The 22191-nt window shown below is 43.3% G+C and overlaps 1 protein-coding gene across 1 annotated transcript; it reads right to left on the reverse strand.

Annotated features, from left to right (window-relative positions):
• Nucleotides 1-900: 900 nt before the first annotated feature.
• LOC115106923 (transmembrane protein 168-A-like) lies at nucleotides 901-20809 on the reverse strand. The gene is given in 6 exon segments (XM_029630136.2): nucleotides 901-2930; nucleotides 2933-3097; nucleotides 4901-5175; nucleotides 15880-16022; nucleotides 18940-20234; nucleotides 20709-20809. Coding segments are annotated over 5 exon segments (2121 nt in total). The 5' UTR covers nucleotides 20098-20234; nucleotides 20709-20809; the 3' UTR covers nucleotides 901-2550.
• Nucleotides 20810-22191: the final 1382 nt, after the last annotated feature.

Raw genomic sequence — 22191 nt, forward strand, 5'->3', positions numbered from 1 at the left:
ACTATTTGCGTTGCCCCTTCCCATACCCTCTTTTACACCGCTGGTACTCTCTGTTATCCTCTATGCAGTCTCTTTAATAACTCTACCTACATGTACATATTACCTAAACTAACCGGTGCCCTCACACATTGACTCTGTACCGGTATCCCCCCTGTATATAGTCTCTCTATTGTTATTTTACTGCGGCTCTTTAATTACTTGTTACTTTTATTTCTTACTCTGTATTTTTTTTAAACTGCATTGTTGGTTAGGGGCTCGTAAATAAGCATTTCACTGTAAGGTCTACTACACCTGTTGTATTCGGCCCATGTGACTAATCAAATTGGATTTGTATTAGGAAAACATTTTCTTGTGAATGTCCACCACAACGTGTTGAGGAAAGGGGGACTAAAGTGAAGTGAAAGCTTTGTGTCCAGCTAGACTCCCCGGTGAGAGAGAGAGAGAGAACGGAAACCTTTTTACTGCAGCATAGGACAATTATTCCTACATCTGTCCGGACTTCTAGGTTCTCAAACCCAATATTTGCAGCCAACACTAACATTTATACAGCGAGGGTCTGTATTTGCTCAATGTCTGTAAACCATACCATATTAATGTCTGGAATTGGAACGGATGGCTAGGCTATTTCATGATTTATCTCCACGTATCCTCCTCTTTCTCCTCTCTCTACCCATCCTATCCTCTCAAACCACCACTGAGAGACAAGCAATTATGTAGAGGCGATTTGGCCCCAATTGAACCCATCGACTCTGCTTTCCAAACTAAACTGAGTGACTCTTTTAATCTCTGGGGTAAACTTCCCGTTTCAATGTCCAGGTAGATACCAGAATGTTGCTGAGCTGCACAGGGTTTTTACAAAATGCAATTCATTTCAATAGATAAGGGACCAGCACATGTACACAACTTTTCACATATTCACTTTATTATTCCAGCATAATCTGAGATGAGGCATCACAATGGTTCAAATCAGGACAACGAAGACATAGCGAGACAAAAGGCTTGGCTTTCATTTATATGTAGAATAATACAATTTGACCTTTTTAGCATAAACATCACAGTGTATCATAAAGGCAGCATCACAGAGAGAGAGAGAGCAAGACAAGCACCAAATGAAGCAGAAACGTTGGCCAATATGGGTCACCATGGCCATCGAAACCAATGAGGGCACAGTGAACGGTTTATGATGCAATGATAGGCTACATGTGGTGAGTCATTGTTTTTACAGTGGATTCGACGCCAAAACAACTGCAGCAAAGTGGCGCCAGGCAGGGAGCTGTGTACTGTATATCCCTTGCAGCTATATAGATCCTGTCAGGCCGACCAATTGTCAACACTTCCTCCTCACACTGACGCAGCACATTTACTAAATTCATGTTAAAAAAACGAATCAATGAATTAACCACATTTTGTTGTGATCCATCTAATAGAACAGAATGTGGTACTAAAATAAGGTAATAAATCTCATGATTTCAAATAGCCAGTCAATAGAAACCAAGACCAAACGCAAGGCAAGACACTGGCCAAGACTCTTGAAATTCTGTCCCAAAATCTTTGGCTAGACATTTTCAAAAATGGTAAAACCTGTATACTATCAGTTTCCAAAGTGGAAATAAACATGACAAACAATTACAAATATCAGAAAAAAAACACTTATGAAATAATGATATATTGCATTTTCAAAATAAAGTACAATGTCCCACGAAAGTTCAATTTACAAAGTAACAAGGCACATAGGGTGGATGTCAGTAAACCATAGATACACAGAATATTGTGGAGAAGGTCTACTTATACCATTGGAAACAAGGCCCATACTAGCATGGCGATAAGACTGATTGCGGTGATGGATATAGCTTTACCATAGAAATCAGGCCTATGGTGGTGACCACTTTACCACATGTACTATTGGTGATTGTCAACACATGGCTTACCATAGATACTGGTGATTGTCTACACATGGCTTACCATAGATACTGATGATTGTCAACACATTTACATTTGAGTCATTTAGCAGACGCTCTTTTCCAGAGAGACTTTCAGGAGCAATTAGGGTTAAGTGCCTTGCTCAAGGGCACATTGACAGATGGTCAAATCCCCGAGCCGACTATTTGAACAAACAACCTTTCGGTTACTGGCCCAACACTCTTAACCACTAGGCTACCTGCTGAAACTCCCTTGTGATCTCCTTGCCTGGCTACCCATCCACATTGCTCCGGCCAACTGACGTTTCTTCTCCACGATGAGTCTGGATTTGCCTCCCTCCCCGACGATTTCTAAAATGCGAACATAATCTGACCAATCTGATTGGTCCCAGAAACCGATGGGTTGGGCCAGAGCCTGCTTACCTGATGACGTTATCAACTTTGATTCTCTGACTGGATTGTCATAAACAAATCTAACCAATCACTGATTCATTGGTTTTGAAGTCACACAAAACTTCTAGGATGGTAGTTTCAGACTGACTGTATGTAGCGATTGATAGAGCAGAGGAATTCAATTCAGGGTGAGTGGTCAGGCAAGTGATCTCCCAGGCAGACATACAGCTCAGTCAGTCTATGAGTGGACCAGTTTGATGCCCTGTCCCGTGTCCAGTATATTGGGAGGGAACCAGCCCAGTTTGAGTCGCCTGAAGCACCTCAGACACACTCCACACAGCCAGAGGAGGTTGAGCCCACAGCACCAGTTGGATAGGTGCACCAGAGGATAGGTAGCCTGGGGGAAGTGGGTCTTCCAGTGCTTGGCCACGTCGCTCCCCGTGGGAAGATGGAGCGTGTAGTCGCTCCAGTGTTTCGACACGCCGTAGGCCGCCGCCACCATCCTGCCCTTCTCCGACCACTGGGTGGCGCTGTCCGGGTTGCAGTTGAACTCCACCCACTCCGAGGTGAAGTCCCCAAGGCGGGGGGCGACCCCGCCTTCGATGTCGCCGGCGGGGCGAGCTCGGCCCCTTGCACAGCCACATAGACTCCCTCCATCCTGCGGACCTCCTTTACCCAGGGCATGGAGTTCTCCGTGTCCAGGACCAGGATGAGACGGGAGGTGAAGCCGCTGTTCTTCTCCTTCCACCACTCCAGCAGCTGCTCCAGACGCAGAGAGTCTCCTCCTGGTAGAGCGAGAAATAAAACATTGTAATAAACACAACCCTAGTCTTAGGCTGGGACAAACAAGGAACCATTTGCGAAAAGCTAATGTGATTCATATCATACACAATGTAAACAAAAGGAACGTGAATAGTCAAGTTATTTGTCAAATCATCTCTATTGTTATTCTGAATACCATCTACAACGACACGCCTGTATGGCCTATCCCTAGTCTAAATCCTGAGTTACAGGGACTGCTCTCTGTTTGGACACCCTTCCCCTGTGGCAGAAACGTGAGCGGCGTATGAGTGTGTATATGTGTGCGTGAGCAGCCTGCGTGATTGAGTAAGAGTGCCAGAGACACCCCCCCCCCCCCCCCCATCCTGCTCTTCCCAGACCGTTCTGTAAAGCTCCAACGCCAGCCAGGGCTCGGGTTGTTTTTCCCTCGGCCTCCACTGCTCAAACACTGTGACACGGCGTATGACAAGCAGTATCCTTCATGAGGATTAATATGGCAGTGGGCTCCATGGCAGGAAGATTAAGAGGTGCCCGTAGATGGAGCCAAGATAAGATATTTCTTTACAGTTTGGGAGCTGCTCAGAAAGGGACTGGTGAAGAGGAGCAATACACTGTGTGGTCGTGACAACCTGATGCTTAAAGTACAATTTGGGTTTCAGGGGAGGACCGGGGTGGTACACTGTGGCAGCGTTGATGTTTTGACACATATTACGAGAAGCATTGGCCCGTAGATGGATCTGTATCTTTAGGAAGACAATACATACCAGTTTTTTTTTACTGACCCTGAATGTTAGAGGTTTAGTAGCTAGTTTGATGAAAGGTTATAAAAGTTACTGTAATCATCTCTTACAATGTACAATATATTCCTTCCTCAATCCATTAAAATAATAATTGGGTAATGGGTTAATAATGCTAATTAACTACACTCATTACAGCCGACTTGCCTGATGAGGCACGATGACTGTCTGCATGTATTTGAGAAGGTTAAGGTGGGTGGTGAGTAAATAAGGACATTAAAGACAAAAAAGGTAAAAGTAGTCTGGGTTCATGGAGAAAAGGAAAAGTTACGAGTGGGAGTACATTAACGGTCAAGTCATGTTTAATTGTCACCGAGCTTGTCTTCGTAGCAGCACCACGCAGTGATAAAGCGTGGGTGTGTGTTGGCAGCCACTGAAGACAAGCTTCAGTTATCACACTGGGAGAATGTTGAGACTCTTCATTTCTACTAAGAGCGATGGATTCATGAAAAGTACAGGCACAAATCACACTTTAGTGGTCACATACACGTGTTTAGCAGATGTTATTGCGGGTGTAGCGAAACGCTTGTGTTTCTAGCTCCAACAGTGCAGTAATATCTAACAAGTAATAAGGTGTTAGATAGAACACACTGCATCTGGCAGACTACAAAATATGTTGTACTTTTCTCAGAAACAAATGGAAAACTTTAAATTGTTTGTCAAAACAAAAATTTAGTATTCTACCCTCATCATCATGTTTTATTCAAACATATAACCTTATTTTGATCCTGTCTTTTTGATCTAGTCTGGAAATAAATAGGTGCAAAATAAACATTGATAGAAGATGAGAGACAGAGGCAAGAAGCTTGTGCGTTGAGGAGAGGCAGCCAGCCAGCCAGCAAACCATCAAGCCAGCCAGCCAACCATCAAGCCAGCCAGCCAGCCAACCATCAAGCCAGCCAGCCAACCATCAAGCCAGCCAGTCAACCATCAAGCCAGCCAGACCAACCATCAAGCCAGCCAGCCCAACCATCAAGCCAGCCAGCCTCTGTAAGCTATGGTGACCCTCACCTGCCAGTGCCCAGGCCCCGGTGCGCTGCGTATGCCCGCTGTAGAACACCACGTATGTATCATGGCGGGGCCCGTCGGCCGTGCGAAGCTCCAGGAAGGCCTTGAGCTTGGCCTGCAGGGCCTCCAAAGTCACCCCGCTGGTGGAGTAGTCACAGCCAAAAGTCTCAATCATGTGGTGGGAGAAGAGGCGCTGCACACTGTTCAACATGCCCGTGGAGAGCACGTTCAGCTCCTGCACCTGGACCGGAGGTAGGAGGGTGGGCTGGCCATCTGGCCTGTGGAGGGAAGGACGAAAGGATGGGTGGAGGAAAGGAGGGAATGAGAATGAATATGAGGAGAGAATGGCAAGTGGAGATGGACAGCAGAATTGAAAAGAGGAAGATGAGAATGTAGAGTAAGAAAAGGAATAGAGGTGAAGACACTGGCAGTACAGTAGAGATGGAATGTGTGTGTTTGTCTAAAACTAGTGAGAATAAAGATGGAGAGGAGTCCTGACCTAACAGCACCATTCGGAGGTCAAGGCAGAGAAATCTGTTTGATCCGACACACCTCTTTCTCTCCATCCCACAGCACCAGGCATGAGGGCAGGAGCCAAGGCTTCCCCAGTCTCTGTCACTCAATATAGCCTCACTCACTCTGTATCTGTCTGTCCCTGGCATTACAACTTTCTCCATTCACTCATATAGACATCTGCATAACTCAAAACGTGCCATCTTAAAGCGGAGTTATTATGATCTTGAGAGAGACCTTGGGCTGGAGAAAGTTATGTTTAAATAATGACTAGATTTTGTCTGAGTGGTTGTATTGAGATGACTGGGGGGCAGTGGATGACATGGCTGTTGGAGGCTGACGTGACAGATGTGTAACTAACCTGGCCTGGGTCTTATCTACACAAAGATGGAAACATATTAGTCTCTCACTATCCCCTTCCCTCTGTCCTCCCTCTCTAAAAGCTTGTCTCTCTCCCCCCGCACCCTCTCTCACTTTGTCCCTGTCAGACTTTCTTTCCTTTGCTCGCTGTCCCTCGTCGTTCCCTTCTTCTCCTCCTCCTCATCTTCCCAAGGGGCCCTCATCATTGTAAAAACATGATCTGAACCCATCAAACAGTAGATAATACACTGCTATATTCTCAACATGCTCTCTGGTCTCCCGCCGGGGCCTACATCCACAGCCCTGGAATACAGAGCAGATGTATGGGCCTGCATCCGAATCACCACCACAGACAGACCAAGTGCTAACTGCCCCAGCACAGAGATAGAGTCAGAGTCTGCAATGGCACCCTATTCCCTACATAGTGCACTACGTTTGACTAAAGCCCTATGGGTCCTAGTCAAAGGGATAAGGGTGCCATGTCGGACAGAGTGGTCCTGCCTGGTCGTAAACACATGTTCCACCCACAGCCACTTAGTATGCCAGGGAGAGAGCAGCCTCAGGGGGGAAAACATTAGGGTCATGTTTATGCATGGCTATTGGGATATTTTCCACTTGGTTTGTCCAGTGAGGGAATTGAAATGATGGTCTGTCCCGCTGGATGCTGTAAAATGAAGGTATTTTTTTTTATACTTTGGTGCAGGGAAGATTGATGATTGTGGAGATGAAGAAAGTGAATGTGGGTCTGTGTGTGTGAGGTTTGTGTACATGTGTACACTGAAATGTGTGCGCGTCAGGGTTTCCATTAGGAAAATGTGGAGCCTGACTTTTGATCGGCAGCATTTTAATTTAACAGACATTTGAGAAATTTACCGGACCCATATGCATTGGGCGCATAACCTGATTAGGGCGTCCACCCACAGACAAAAATCACATTTCGATGATTTATCCTCACAGAACATGCAACTCGAGGATGCAACAGCGTACGCTCTTCTTACCGAATTCCAATGCGCACTTTGAAGATGTAAGAATAACGGCCACATTGACTTTTCATCAGCCAACAAGACGAGTAAAAAAACAGCAAAATCACTAGCCTATGTCCATGTAATATCCCACATAGTAGAAAGGTTGACCTATTCTTATGGTCAGCTTGTCGTTCTGTGCAAGAAAGAAATAGGCTATTCCAAACAGACTCTGGGACAATTATGGGATGATAGATCCCAAATTCATACAACTAGTAGGCCTAGCCTACATTAAAAAAAAGAAATCTTTAAAAAGCAATGAGGCTGATGCAACAGATCAGCACGTTTAGATTATAAATGTTGATAAATTATTATTTCTTCACATTATAAGTTTAGCAGTGCGCACAAGGCAGTAAGCCATACTAACATTCTGTATACTACATACTTAACTTATTATGGCTGCAGGGGCAGTATTGAGTTGCTTGGATGAAAGGTGCCCAGAGTAAACGGCTTGCTCCTCAGTGTCAGTTTCTAATATATGGATAATATTATTAGTATTGGATAGAAAACACTCTGAAGTTTCTAAAACAGTTTGAATGATGTCTGTGAGTATAACATAACTCATATGGCAGGCAAAAACCTGAGAAGAAATCCAAACAGAAAGTGAGAAATGAGGTTGGTATATTTTCAATCCAGGCCCTATTGAATTCACATTGGGAAATGAATGAAGTTGCACTTCCTAGGGATTCCACTAAATGTCGACCATCTTTAGAAACTTGAATGATGCTTCTGTTGTGTTGTGGGACAGAATAAGAGCGGAATGAGTCAGCTTACTGGCAGAGAGACATTTCTTGGTCACGCGCATTCCACATGATATCGACTCCTCCTCGAGACACAAAGGAATTCTCCGGTTGGAACTTTATTGAAGATTTATGATAAAAACATCCTAATGATTGATTCTATACTTAGTTTGAAATGTTTCTTCGACCTGTAATATAACTTTTTGAAGTTTTTGTCCAAACACACGAGCGTTTGGATATGTGTACGCTAACAAAAGCAGCTACTTGGACATAAATAACGGACATTATCGAACAAATCAAGCATTTATTGTGGAACTGCGATTCCTGGGAGTGCATTCTGATGAAGATCGTCAAAGGTAAGGGAATATTTATCATGTAATTTCTGGTTTCTGTTGACTCCAACATGGCGGCTAATTTGACTAATTTTCTGAGCGCCATCTCAGCTTATTGCATGGTTTGCTTTTTCCGTATAGGTTTTTTAAAATCTGACAGCGGTTGCATTAAGGAGAAGTACATCTATAATTCCATGAGTATAACTTGTATTATCATCTACATTTATGATGAGTATTTCAGTTGAATCGATGTGGCTATGCAAAATCACTGGATGTTTTTGGAACTAGTGAACGTAATGCTCCAATGTAAACTCAGATTTTTTAAATATAAATATGAACTTTATCAAACAAAACATACATGTATTGTGTAACATGAAGTCCTATGAGTGTCATCTGATGAAGATCATCAAAGATTAGTGATTCATTTTTATCTCTATTTGTGCTTTTTGTGACTCCTCTCTTTGGCTGGAAAAATGGCTGCGTTTTTTTGTGGCTTGGTGGTGACCTAACAATCGTTTGTGGTGCTTTCTCCGTAAAGCTTATTTGAAATCTGACACTGTGGTGGGATTAACAACAAGATTACCTTTAAAACGGTATAAAATACATGTATGTTTGAGGAATTTTTATTTTAATTCCGGGATTGCAGCCCGGAAATGAATATATACACTACATAATATATACTAGGAGCTCATTTTAGAATACTGTAAACGAATGGTATCATTTCAGTTGAGCGTACTACGCCTGTCTACTGTAAATTGATGCTGTAGCTATGCAACCTCTTGCTAGTTTCTTATCATAACAAATGACTAGCTAGACATTTTACGATTTCAGGTGTGTTCGTAAATTCAATCTGGAGTGCCAGAGTGCGCTCTGGGCGTTGTCAGATTGTCCATTCGTAAATTCAGAGCGTTTAGCTGTAAGACTGTTTATGTTAGCCAGAGCGTTGGTGACTAACTGTGCTGCTGGCAACAATTGAATTACGCTTTTTTATGCCGACGTTTACTGCCACTGGCCATATTCAACAGGTGTTGAGCGTTCGTAAATTCATCAGTTATTCCGCACTCTGACACACTAACGAGAGTGTTCTGAAATAGCAGATAGCCAGAATTAACAATGTCCATTGAAACGCACAACGACTATACCACTTAGCTAAGAATTATGTTAACAATCAAGTCAATAAACGTCTGGTAGTTAGTTAAAATACTGCCTGGCAAGTTTGATGTATTAGTAGCCAACTAAAGTTAGATAATACTGATACATACTGCTGTAATGCTATGCGGTTCATAAGGAGAGCATAGCTAACAAATTGTCAGCCAATGTAAGTTATTTGAAAAGTCACTACATTGCTCAACATTTTCTTAACATTTGTGATAATTAGTTAAAGGAATGAATTTGTATCCGCTCTCGTCGGACTTCGGCTGCATTTTTTCTGCCATTTTCTTCAAATCTGAAAATGTTGTGAAGCTACGCCCATTTTCTGAAGTATTGCATTATGGGCCCTAAAAGCTCGGAAATAGTGTACACTGCTTGTTTACTTTGTATTTTGGCGAATTTGGTACGACATCCGGGAACTTTTTGCAAACTAACTATAACCAATAAGTATACTATATACTCAATTCATGTCACAAATTGTATGGTTAGTGTGAGTATTGAAAGAAAGTTGATTTGAAAACCAATAGAACATGAGAGAAATATGCTACTGGTTTCAATGGTTTATGGAAGTCTTTAGAGAAGAATTGCCCCCATGTTTCAATGGTCGGATTTTACTTTGAAGCAAGGTAAGTCATGCCTCATAAAATGAATTAAAACATTTAGGTTTCAAACATTTAAATAAGTGTTTTCAAAACGCATACAGCTTCCAGCTCATCACAAAGTGGTGTGTAACATGCTGAAGCGTGCCGATACCGTTGCCTATATAAACTTGAATGGAGAATGGGAAGAGTATTTTAATTAACAGTTGAGAAATAAAAATAGTAGCTCTTTTTAAAATCGGGAACATCAAAACAGTTAACATGCGATTGTATTTAGAATTGTTAGGCAATGATTGGGCTTATAAATGCAAGTTTCACTCCAGCAGCAACAAATGAGCTGTTTGAGGAGCTGTAGCAGCAGCTCTCACGCTGTGTGACAGATTTTCCAATCATAGGCTCTGCATCTGTATGCTGTGCTTGTGTGATAAACCTAACGACTAACGAAAATACACACGTGCCAATTTAATTCCACAAAATTATTCAAATTATTTTAGAAACCGACAAGCATGACCGGTCAAATGTATTTGCCAAAAGCTGGCTATTAGCGGCTAACGGAGACCCTGGTGTGTGTGTGAGTTCTGTGTACATCAAATCAAATTTATTTGTCACATACACATGGTTAGCAGATGTTAATGCGAGTGTAGCGAAATGCTTGTGCTTCTAGTTCCGACAATGCAGTAATAACCAACGAGTAATCTAACAATTTCAAAACTACTACCTTATACACACAAGTGTAAAGGGATAAAGAACATGTACATAAATATCTATGAATGAGTGATGGTACAGAACGGCATAGGCAAGATGCAGTAGATGATATAAAGTACTGTATATACATATGAGATGAATAATGTAGGGTATGTAAACAAAGTGGCATAGTTTAAAGTGGCTAGCGATACATGTATTACATAAAGATGCAGTAGATGATATAGAGTACAGTATATACATATGAGATTAATAATGTAGGGTATGTAAACATTATATTAAGTAGCATTGTTTAAAGTGGCTAGTGATATATTTTACATACATTTCCATCAATTCCCATTATTAAAGTGGCTGGAGTTGAGTCAGTGTGTTGGCAGCAGCCACTCAATGTTAGTGGTGGCTGTTTAACAGTCTGATGGCCTTGAGATAGAAGCTGTTTTTCAGTCTCTCAGTCCCTGCTTTGATGCACCTGTACTGACCTCGCCTTCTGGATGGTAGCGGGGTGAACAGGCAGTGGCTCGGGTGGTTGTTGTCCTTGATGATATTTATGGCCTTCCTGTGACATCGGGTGGTGTAGGTGTCCTGGAGGGCAAGTAGTTTGCCCCCGGTGATGCGTTGTGCAGACCTCACTACCCTCTGGAGAGCCTTACAGTTGCCGTACCAGGCGGTCATACAGCCCGACAGGATGCTCTCGATTGTGCATCTGTAGAAGTTTGTGAGTGCTTTTGGTGACAAGCCAAATTTCTTCAGCCCCGAGGTTGAAGAGGCGCTGCTGCGCCTTCTTCACCACACTGTCTGTGTGGGTGGACCAATTCAGTTTGTCCGTGATGTGTACGCCGAGGAACTTAAAACTTACTACCCTCTCCACTACTGTCCCATCGATGTGGATAGGGGGGTGCTTCCTCTGCTGTTTCCTGAAGTCCACAATCATCTCCTTAGTTTTGTTGACGTTGAGTGTGAGGTTATTTTCCTGACACCACACTCCGAGGGACCTCACCTCCTCCCTGTAGGCAATCTCGTCGTTGTTGTTAATCAAGCCTACCACTGTAGTGTCGTCCCCAAACTTAATGATTGAGTTGGAGGCGTGCATGGCCACGCAGTCGTGGGTGAACAGGGAGTACAGGAGAGGGCTGAGAACGCACCCTTGTGGGGCCCCAGTGTTGAGGATCAGCGGGGTGGAGATGTAGTTACCTATGGTGTTAAATGCTGAGCTGTAGTCGATGAACAGCATTCTCACATAGGTATTCCTCTTGTCCAGATGGGTTAGGGCAGTGTGCAGTGTGGTTGAGATTGCATCGTCTGTGGACCTATTTGGGTGGTAAGCAAATTGGAGTGGGTCTAGGGTGTCAGGTAGGGTGGAGGTGATATGGTCCTTGACTAGTCTCACAAAGCACTTCATGATGACGGAAGTGAGTGCTACGGGGCGGTAGTCGTTTAGCTCAGTTACCTTAGCTTTCTTGGGAACAGGAACAATGGTGGCCCTCTTGAAGCATGTGGGAACAGCAGACTGGGATAAGGATTGATTGAATATGTCCGTAAACACACCAGCCAGCTGGTCTGCGCATGCTCTGAGGGCGCGGCTGGGGATGCCGTCTGGGCCTGCAGCCTTGCGAGGGTTAACACGTTTAAATGTTTTACTCACGTCGGCTGCAGTGAAGGAGAGTCGACATGTTTTGGTTGCGGACCGTGTCAGTGGCACTGTATTGTCCTCAAAGCGGGCAAAAAAGTTATTTAGTGTGCCTGGGAGCAAGACATCCTGGTCCGTGACGGGGCTGGTTTTCTTTTTGTAATCCGTGATTGACTGTAGACCCTGCCACATACCTCTTGTGTCTGAGCCGTTGAATTGCGACTCTACTTTGTCTCTATACTGACGCTTAGCTTGTTTGATTGCCTTGCGGAGGGAATAGCTACACTGTATGTATTCGGTCATGTTTCCGGTCACCTTGCCCTAGTTAAAAGCAGTGGTTCGCATTTAATCGTTGCTATGTGTTTTAATTGTAGACATGTGTCTACGTGTGTGTGTGTGTAATATATATATATATATACACACACACCCCTCCCTGTGCAACTGCGTACTGGACTGACGGGCCGCCCCCAGGTGGTGAGGGTAGGTAACAACATCTCCACCCCGCTGATCCTCAACACTGGGGCCCCGCAAGGGTGCATTCTCAGCCCTCTCCTGTACTCCCTGTTCACCCACGACTGCGTGGCCATGCACAATCGAGATATATATATATATATATACACACACACAGTTGAAGTTTACATACACCTTAGCTAAATACATTTAAACTCAGTTTTTCACAATTCCTGACATTTAATCCTGGTAACAAATCCCTGTTTTAGGTCAGTTAGGATCACCACTTTATTTTAAGAATGTGAAATGTCAGAATAATAGTAGAGAATGATTTATTTCAGCTTTTATTTCTTTCATCACATTCCCAGTGGGCCAGAAGTGTACAAACATTCAATTAGTATTTGGTAGCATTGCCTTTAAATTGTTTAACTTGGGTCAAATGTTTTTGGTAGCCTTCCACAAGCTTCCCACAATAAGTTGGATGAATGTTGGCCCATTCCTCCTGACAGGGCTGGTGTAACTGAGTCAGGTTTGTAGACCTCCTTGCTCACACACGCTTTTTAAGTTCTGCCCACAAATTTTCTATTGGATTGAGGTCGGGGCTTTGTGATGGCCACTCAAATACCTTGACTTTGTTGTCCTTAAGCCATTTTGCCACAACTTTGGAAGTATGCTTGGAATCATTGTCCATTTGGAAGACCCATTTGCAACCAAGCTTTAACTTCCTGACTGATGTCTTGAGATGTTGCTTCAATATATACACATAATTTATCATCCTCATGAAGCCATCTATTTTGTGAAGTGTAGCAAACCACCCCCACAACATGATGCTGCCACCCCCGTGCTTCACGGTTAGGATGGTGTTCTTTGGCTTGCAAGCTTCCCCCTTTTTCCTCCAAACATAACGATGGTCATTATGGCCAAAGTTCCATTTTTCTTTCATCAGACCAGAGGACATTTCTCCAAAAAGTACGATCTTTGTCCCGATGTGCAGTTGCAAACCGTAGTCTGGCTTTTTTAATGGCAGTTTTGGAGCAGTGGCTTCTTCCTAGGTGAGCGGCATTTCAGGTTATGTCGATATAGGACTCGTATTACTGTGGATATAGATTATTTTGTACCTGTTTCCTCCAGCATCTTCACAAGGTCCTTTGCTGTTGTTCTGGGATTGATTTGCACTTTTCGCACCAAAGTACGCTCATCTCTAGGTGACAGAACGCGTCAACTTCCTGAGTGGTATGATGGCTGCGTGGTCCCATGGTGTTTATACTTGCGTACTATTGTTTGTACAGATGAACGTGGTACCTTCAGGAGTTTGGAAATTGCTGTAGACCTGTGGGGATTGACAATATTTTCTCTCTTGGCTGATTTATTTTGATTTTCCCATGACGTCAAGCAGAGGCACTGAGTTTGAAGGTAGGCCTTGAAATACATCCACAGGTACACCTCCAATTTACTCAAATTATGTCAATTAGCCTATCAGAGGCTTCTAAAGCCATGACATCCTTTTCTGGAATCTTCCAAGCTGTTTAAAGGCACAATCAACTTAGTGTATGTAAACTTCTGACCCACTGTAATTGTGATACAGTGAAGTAGAAGTGAAATAGTCTGTAAACAATTGTTGGAAAAATTACTTGTGTCATGCACGAAGTAGATGTCTTAACCGACTTGCCAAAACTATAGTTTGTTAACAAGAAATATGTGGAGTGGTTGAAAAACTAGTTTTAATGACTCCAATCTAAGTGTATGTGAACTTCCGACTTCAACTGTATATACAGGTTCGTGCCATGGGGAAGATCTTCGTGGGCTATACTCGGCCTTGTCTCAGGGTAGAAAGTTGGAGGTTTGAAGATATCCCTCTAGTGGTGTGGGGGCTGTGCTTCGGCAAAGTAGGTTGTGTTATATCCTGCCTGGTTGGCCATGTCCGGGGGTATCGTCGGACGGGGCCACAGTGTCTCCCGACCCCTCCTGTCTCAGCCACCAGTATTTATGCTGCAATAGTTTGTGTCAGGGGGCTAGGATCAGTCTGTTATATCTGGAGTATTTCTCCGGTCTTATCCGGTGTCCTGTGTGAATGTAAGTATGCTCCTAATTCTCTTTCTCTCTTTTCTCTGAGGACCTGAGCCCTAGGACCATGCCTCAGGACTACCTGGCCCGATGACTCCTTACTGTCCCCAGTCCACCTGGTCGTGCTGCTGCTCCAGTTTCAACTGTCCTGCCTGCAGCTATGGAACCCTGACATGTTCACCGGACATGCTACCTTGTCCCTGACCTGCATGATTTGTATGAAGAGGTGTCTGTGTAAATGAGATGGAGCTGCCTCTCTTTGACTACCGCACACCTGCTGTCTCTAACTCTGAATGATCGGACAGCTTATCATTGTATCATTAAAAATCACCGCTTTCTGAACTGAAAGGTGCATTTACTGTTCTTGGACCAAAGGGAAAGACACAACACAACTGAGACGTGTTTCTGAAATGGCTTTTCTGTGTGACATTACGAGTCATCTGAATGCAATAAACTTGCAGCTGCAGGGTCGGGATCGTGTCATCTGATATGTACAGTACAGTTTTAAAACCAAACTGACTCTGTGGGACCAGATGCGGAAAGAAAATTTGAGCCACTTTCCCAGCTGCCAGACCATGAAACCACTTGGCTGATAAAATAGGTATGCTGATTATTTGCTGATTTGAAGCACATTGCTTTTGCTGACCCTCCAATGCAATGATGCACTGAGGGCAAAATATGCGGCAGTGGGTGGTCATCTATGGATACGTGAACAACTGTTTTCTTTGATGAACCTGAACAAACATCAGATCTTGGCCATGTACTGTTTTAATCTCCACCGGCACTGCCAGAAGAGGCATCCCGTTCCTCCCGGCACAATCCCCAGCTGCGCATTTGTCATGTTTGCTTGTGTGAACAACTGTTTCTTTGATGAACCTGAACATGGCCACTGCTGAACTCCACTATGCATGGGATTTCTTCAGCTCAGGAGCCTTACCCCAACATGATTTGTGGATGAAGATGGGACACCACCAAGTATCACCCTCAACCTCAAACAAGATGAACATTTGTGCAATCACATATTTAGAGTTTTACTCAGTTCAAGTTTAAAAGTTAAAATTTAATATTTGTTTTCACTGCATGTTACTTCTCCTTAAACAAAGTGTTGTTTTTGATTAATAGATTTTTGCACTTTATTTTTTTGATTTCAATCCAATTATATTTTAAAAATATTTCAGTTGAGTGGATGATATTGCTATTATTGTTTTTCTTTGCCATTCCTCAGAGCCTGGTTCCTCTCTAGATTTCTTCCGAGGTTCCTGCCTTTCTAGGGAGTTTTTTTCTAGCCACCGTGCTTCTACATCTGTTTTGCTTGCCGTTTGGGGTTTTAGGCTGGGTTCCTGTATAGCACTTTGTGACATCAGCTGATGTGAAAAAGGCTTTATAAATACATTTGATTGATTGTGTGTACGGTTATATACCTGCTGTAGCTGGTAGGGACGACCACAGCGTAGCCCACAGATGTGCCCCCCAGGCAGCTGCCCAGCTCATGGAAGAGCCCGTGGGCCAGAGACTCCAGAGGGAGGACCACCAGGAACACACTCATGAACACACCATTGGAGGGCTGCAACACAAGAGATCATTTCATTTTTTATTTTTTTTCAATGTATTGAAGCACAAGATAATTTAGCTACACATTTTTTTTTTTTTAATCCACCACAAGGCTTCAGCTCAAAACACCCTTCAAACACAATCAAGTCAAGTTGTGGGAGTGAGAATGAAGCCTTTTCAAAGATAGTCTATGTGAATTCAAGGCCAAAATCTATAGTTCTACCCAATGGACTCTTATTATACAAATTCACCAAGCTGTTAAAATTCAGTAAATACACAACTAAATAATTGTATGATGTTGCCTTGACGATTTCCACATAGCCTTGCGATTCCTCAATTACACTTGTGTTACATTCACATTTGCAATTAAAATCCTTATTAAACCTCATATTTTTCCTCAATCTGATTTGTCCAATTAGCGAGGCACCAGCAAGGTTACCACATCAGAACTCCCTACTTCATTATTAGAGAGCCAGTTTTGGATGGAGGCAGCAGACTTCTTGTTAAATTCAGCTACGACTGCCCAAGGACTCACAGCTGGTCCATAATCATCTCCTCAGTCCTCATTTGACAAAGCAGCACTGAAGCTCTTATGCAATCCCAGCATTCAAGCCCTTTAAAACGTAGAACAAGGCTATAGGCCTAGATTATAGAAACAATTCAAAGCTATAACTAGGCCTATATGTTTGATAACACGGACACTGAATTGTTTAATTTACTTTACATGTTTAAGAGTGTGTGGGTGGGTTGAGTAAGTATTCTTGCTTAAAGACATGCTCCAGTACTTTGGCGACTAAGAAATAAAAAAAATGTAAACCTCCTGCTTTGGGCTGGATGTGTCAATGTGTAGTTCATACATGCATAATCTATGAGCAGAATTACTGTCACCTTAATTAGCTACGAAATACGAGAAAATACGTTTGAAAGCGACTGTTTCTTGAAGCTGTGCCTAGAGCAATTACAGTTCTAGCCACTAAGTTTCAGCCTTAGTGTGTGTGACAGCTAGCAAGGCACCTGCCCATCGTTATCCAGCGTGGCCCAACGGCTGTGTGAGTGAGTGAGTGAGTGAGTGAGTGAGTGAGTGAGTGAGAGAGAGAGAGAAAGAAAGAAAGAAAAATGACGTGGTGCACATAGCTGCACATGTGATGTAGTACGCAATTTGTGTACCACTTTTGGCTTGTGAGTAATATTTTCAAAACTACCGGCAAAAAGTATACAAAGGTACAGTAGAATCTCTTTAAGGGTAGTTCCATGTAATTTCAGCAGGCCATGACAACAGCCACCATCTCTGATTGTTCTGAAATAGTTTCTGTAGTTAGAAACGGATAAGATAAGCATTCCTGAATCATTATTTCGTTGAACACTTTTTGAACTCTGAGAAATTAAGCTAATTGATTACACCCAAATTGGCCATTTCAATCATAGGATTCATATAATATTCATTAAGTATAATACCCAATATCCTATTTGGACAAAACCACTTCTTAAAATGACTAAGACATGAGGAATCCAAATAAATAGTCAAAAGCCACCCATGTACCCCACCCAAAACAAGGCCACCCCAACCGCCACCATAAGGTATCAGTTGTCTATGTTTGACAAGTATTATGAAGCTGTGGCTTGGAGTATTGTTTATTCATCCTATGTATTGTGAATTCGGTGATGTTTTTTTTCTTTCCTGTTCAGAGAAATTAGCCATTGAAGTCGCTTGCATTTCCCCCCATAAATGAGTGTGAAAGTACCAGGTTTTTCCCACTAGATGCTGCTCTTCATGCTCGTACTGCCACAGCCTTTTATTAATTTAGCAAGTCTCTTGTGCTTACTAAAGGTAGTTTTGATCCCAATATCAAATCATTTGAGTAACAATTGATTGTGATTGTTTTAAATTAAAATGGTCAAAGATAACCAAAAATAGATTCTTAGCAAAGAGCAATTTCTCAAGCAAGACATTTTTTAGGATTGTCTGGGAGTGGTCTGAGTGGGGAGGGGAAAACTGAGACCTAGCTGAGAGATTTTGGAACTGTTTCTTATTGGTCTATTTACTAATTTACTGCCTGGTGATGTTAACAGTCAAAACAAATCTCCATCCCACCAAAACAGGCAGAAATTCAAGGTGGCCTTTTCAGCTTTTACAACCTCATAGTGTGGAAACATATAAAACACAGAAAAAAAATCACATTTTTGACGGCACAGGGCCATTAAATGGACCCATTGCAACTTTAGGTAGAAAACCAACAGCTTTTGCTCATGATTAAAATAAATGGTGGGGTCATAGCTTAGAGGGATACAGCGAGATTCTGACAATTCGTTTTTCTACCTACCCAGGCTATGTCTCTGCGTGCAGTATGAACCAATGATGACGCAACTCGCCTAGTGTTAGCGCAATAACTGAAAGTCTACAGGTACAGTAGCATAAACTGGCTGCAGATCTTATATGACGTGGCAAATAGTTGGACATGCCTCAGCGTAGCTTGTTATGCTAATAGCAGATTACAAGGTAAAGCTAAATTAGGGCTAAATAATTTATGGCTCTTTATGTAAGGAGATAGGCATATTAAAGAGCTAATTCACTTGGTCACGGTTGAGAGCAGAAGCAGCTCTCCTCCGGCTTGGGACTGTCTTGTGAATGCATGCCAGGCCTCTAGCAAGCGTCAGTCTCCGGGGTTTATGACGTGAAGCTTGATGTTTCAATGTTGATGACGCTACTCACCTTGCTTTGTTATTAGGCTATGCAGCTATCATGGTCAGGTCTGTCTCGAATAAGATAATTCAAATCTTCTCAATGATTCAAATCTTCTCAATGTGGCAAAACCAAAATAAATGAAAAGCTCAGATCCAATCGCTCAATCAGCTAACGGATTTATCAATCCATCTTTTCATTCATTAGTTTAACATACATTACCCTGCCAGTTCACCATGTAGCAACTTACCTGCCAGGACACAGCTGCCAGAATGGCTGTGGACACCAGGCTGAAGAAGACCAGGCGTTCAGAGATCAGGCAGAAGTGTCTCATCCCCCGCGAGGCCATGACCCGGTCCAGGCTTCGTGAGTCTGACTGCTGGACTGAGCGCGCCTTCTGACAGTCACTCAGCTTGGTGTGGAAGCCCCACAGTGTGATCAGCAGCACCACGTGGCAGACTGTCCAGAACAGGCCAAACACACAGAATCCAGGGATCACCAGGTACCACAGTTCTAGATGGCTCATCTTTAGAGCGGCTAGGACGAAGAAGGCCATCTCCACAAGCCCCAGGGGGAGCAGGGAGAGTCGACACCAGACACGCCCCCAGGAAAGCAGGGGCAGCCAGCGCTCGGTGGCCCCTAGGCTGCTGAAGTAGACGTCCAAGAGGGGGTCACAGATCAGACGGCCCAGGTAGCAGCCCAGGGCGAAGGGGTTGGTGGTTATCCCCACGGCCTTGAAAAACAGCAGGGAGGTGACCAGGGTGAAGCAGGCCAAGTTGGGCAGGGCTAGGAGGGACTTGACACGCAGGCCCACGATCAGAGCCCCCAGCGCCACCACTAGGGCAATGAAGGCCATAGATTTGTGCATCAGCATGGTGGTACTGGCAATGCCAAAGCCCAGGAGTTCTAGGAGCTCCTTGGACGAGAGCAGGGTGGGTTTATAGTGAACGCAGCCCATTATCCTATCTGTTAAGGCCCACACTGTCCTCAAAGCCACACTAGCCAGCAACAGGTAGTTAGTAGCCTGCTCCTTCACATTATCCTCCAGCGAGGGACTATTGAGGAAGCACAGGAGGCCCAGAAGGAAGCTAAACCACAGGTGGAAGAGGCTGAGACTGGCCCCCTCCATGGAGAAGTAGTAGTAAAGGATGCTGGCGATGCCCAGGATGAAGAGACCCAGGATGAAGATGACAAGGATCATGGGCTCGTCCGTCTGCTCCCAGCGCACGTACAGGCCCAGGCATACTGCCACCATCAGGTTGAAACTGGACAGGTAACCCAGGCAACGCACCAACGACCACATGCCCACCTCCCCGCCGGGCGCAGGCCCGCTCTCCTCCTCCGGCTCCAGGCGTGACATGGCTGCGTAGAGACAGTGGCTGAGGCTGTAACAGCTCCTCCTGAACATTCAACTGGGGGGACTCATGATTCAATGATAAGGTATGTCACTGACAGTAGCAAGCTTGTGTAGGTTTTGTAACAGACGGGGGCACTTGAATTTAGGCAACATTATGGATGAGATCGATGAAATCGGCTATTCAGCCACTGTGAAAGGAGAACATATTTTGTGAATGTGAAAAATGTTTACATTAATTATCATGAACAATAATCATCCTAATTTACCTGTCATATGTTTGCTGGATGACAAGCAAGTAACAAACCGTTTTAATTACCATAGCAATAAACATTGACACTCACCAGTTGCTATTGACAGAAGATTAGAGACAGTCAGCAAGCGCTAGCTACGTGCTTCTGTCAATAGCACAAGAATGGCTAGCACATAGCACAAGAACGCCATAGCACAACAATAATGGCTAGCACATATCACAAGAACGCCATAGCACAACAATAATGCCTAGTAGCTAGCTAGTTAGTTAGTTATGCTGCGTCGTAAGGTTAAGTAAGTGATGACATCTCTCGCAATTCCAGAGGCATCACAGTAACACTACTTAAAATCATCAAATGTATTCACAAATAACTATCGATGACAAAACGAAAGATGAATCTTGAGTTGCTTACCCTTGTCTAAAAACTTTTTTCGTTTCTAGTTCGGGATGTTTCCGGACTCCAAACTACGGCAAAGATAATGAGACAAACACAGTTGGGATTTTGCGTTTGCAGCGAAATCGAATGTGGTTTCACAGCAGGTTATCCCTCTCAATAAATTATTATTCCATTAGAGGTGACATCAAGGAAATATCATTATTTATCAATCAAAATAATTGAAAAAAATGTAATTTAACATTCATTGATCAGAAAAGACAACCACCTCAAGCATATAATCATTGCATCCACATCCAGTGTATGTCCTCTATGGTCAGTGAAGATATCACAGTGACGGTGCCAAGGGGCACATCTCAAATGACACCCCACTCAAATATGAACTTTACCGCATACTGTACTGTAGCTCTAGTAAAATAGTACAATATTTGCGAACAGCCAAAGAGAGATTACTCTGGTTAATTATGATACTTTCTGGGAAATGATTATGTGGAGTAGTGTGGCTTTATATCAACAGGGGCACTGTGGAGGCAAGGGTCGATTCATTTTCTATTTTTCTCTCTGTGTTGTTGGGAAGGGCCCGTAAGTAAGCATTTCACTGTTGTTTACGAAGCGTTTGTAAAATGTTATTTGATTTGTTTGTTTTTCTGACTGACTGACTACTGTAGGTATAATAATGCACACACAGATACAGCAGGAGTCCTCACTCTCTCACTCCCTCCCACACATCACTGTGAAGCCCACAGAGCCAAGAAACGTCTGAGCTGGAGACTGGAGACACAATACATAACACAGCCGTGGCCCTCATCAAGAATCATATCAACCTACTGTAATTGGAGGGATTTAGGGCCATGAGTTTCCCCCCACCATTTCATATGATGACATGAGCAGGAAAGCTCTAGACCGTAGTCATGAGCATCATGAGTATCAGGACCACATAAATGTTCTGTATAGGTTACATTACATACATTTGGTCAAGGTGAATGATGCATTTGGTCTTGAGGATTGCAATGTAAATACCATAAATACAATTGAAAAATTCGAATTCCATGGTACCCATATCTGTAACCACCAAGCCCAACAGCAGGCTTTTTGCAACGAAAATCTCACCGTTGGGCTTTGAAGACCAAGATAAATCCATTGGCCAATTGGATCATTTACAGCATTAGTGAGGAGAAGCCTTTTAAAAGGTTTATTTTGAATTTTCTGCTGATACAACATGATAAATGTAAGGATGGGATGAACATCAAGGAGGCTAATTCACTATCCTGAGGCTACAAAGCATCCAAAAAAGTATCTCTCTGTGTGTGTACATGTGTGTACATGTGTGTTTGTAATAGATTGACATTCAACACACAACAGCTTATAATTAAATAAATACACAGATAAGGTGATATCTCAAAGTATTGGGAGGGCAATGTGAGATTCTGCAGAGATAAGTGTGTGTGTGTGTTTGTGTTCGTGTTTGTGTGTGTGGGTGCTGTACCCGAGGTACTGTAAA

The sequence above is a fragment of the Oncorhynchus nerka genome, linkage group LG23, assembly GCF_034236695.1.
Source record: "Oncorhynchus nerka isolate Pitt River linkage group LG23, Oner_Uvic_2.0, whole genome shotgun sequence".
In the NCBI taxonomy this organism is placed as follows: domain Eukaryota; kingdom Metazoa; phylum Chordata; class Actinopteri; order Salmoniformes; family Salmonidae; genus Oncorhynchus; species Oncorhynchus nerka.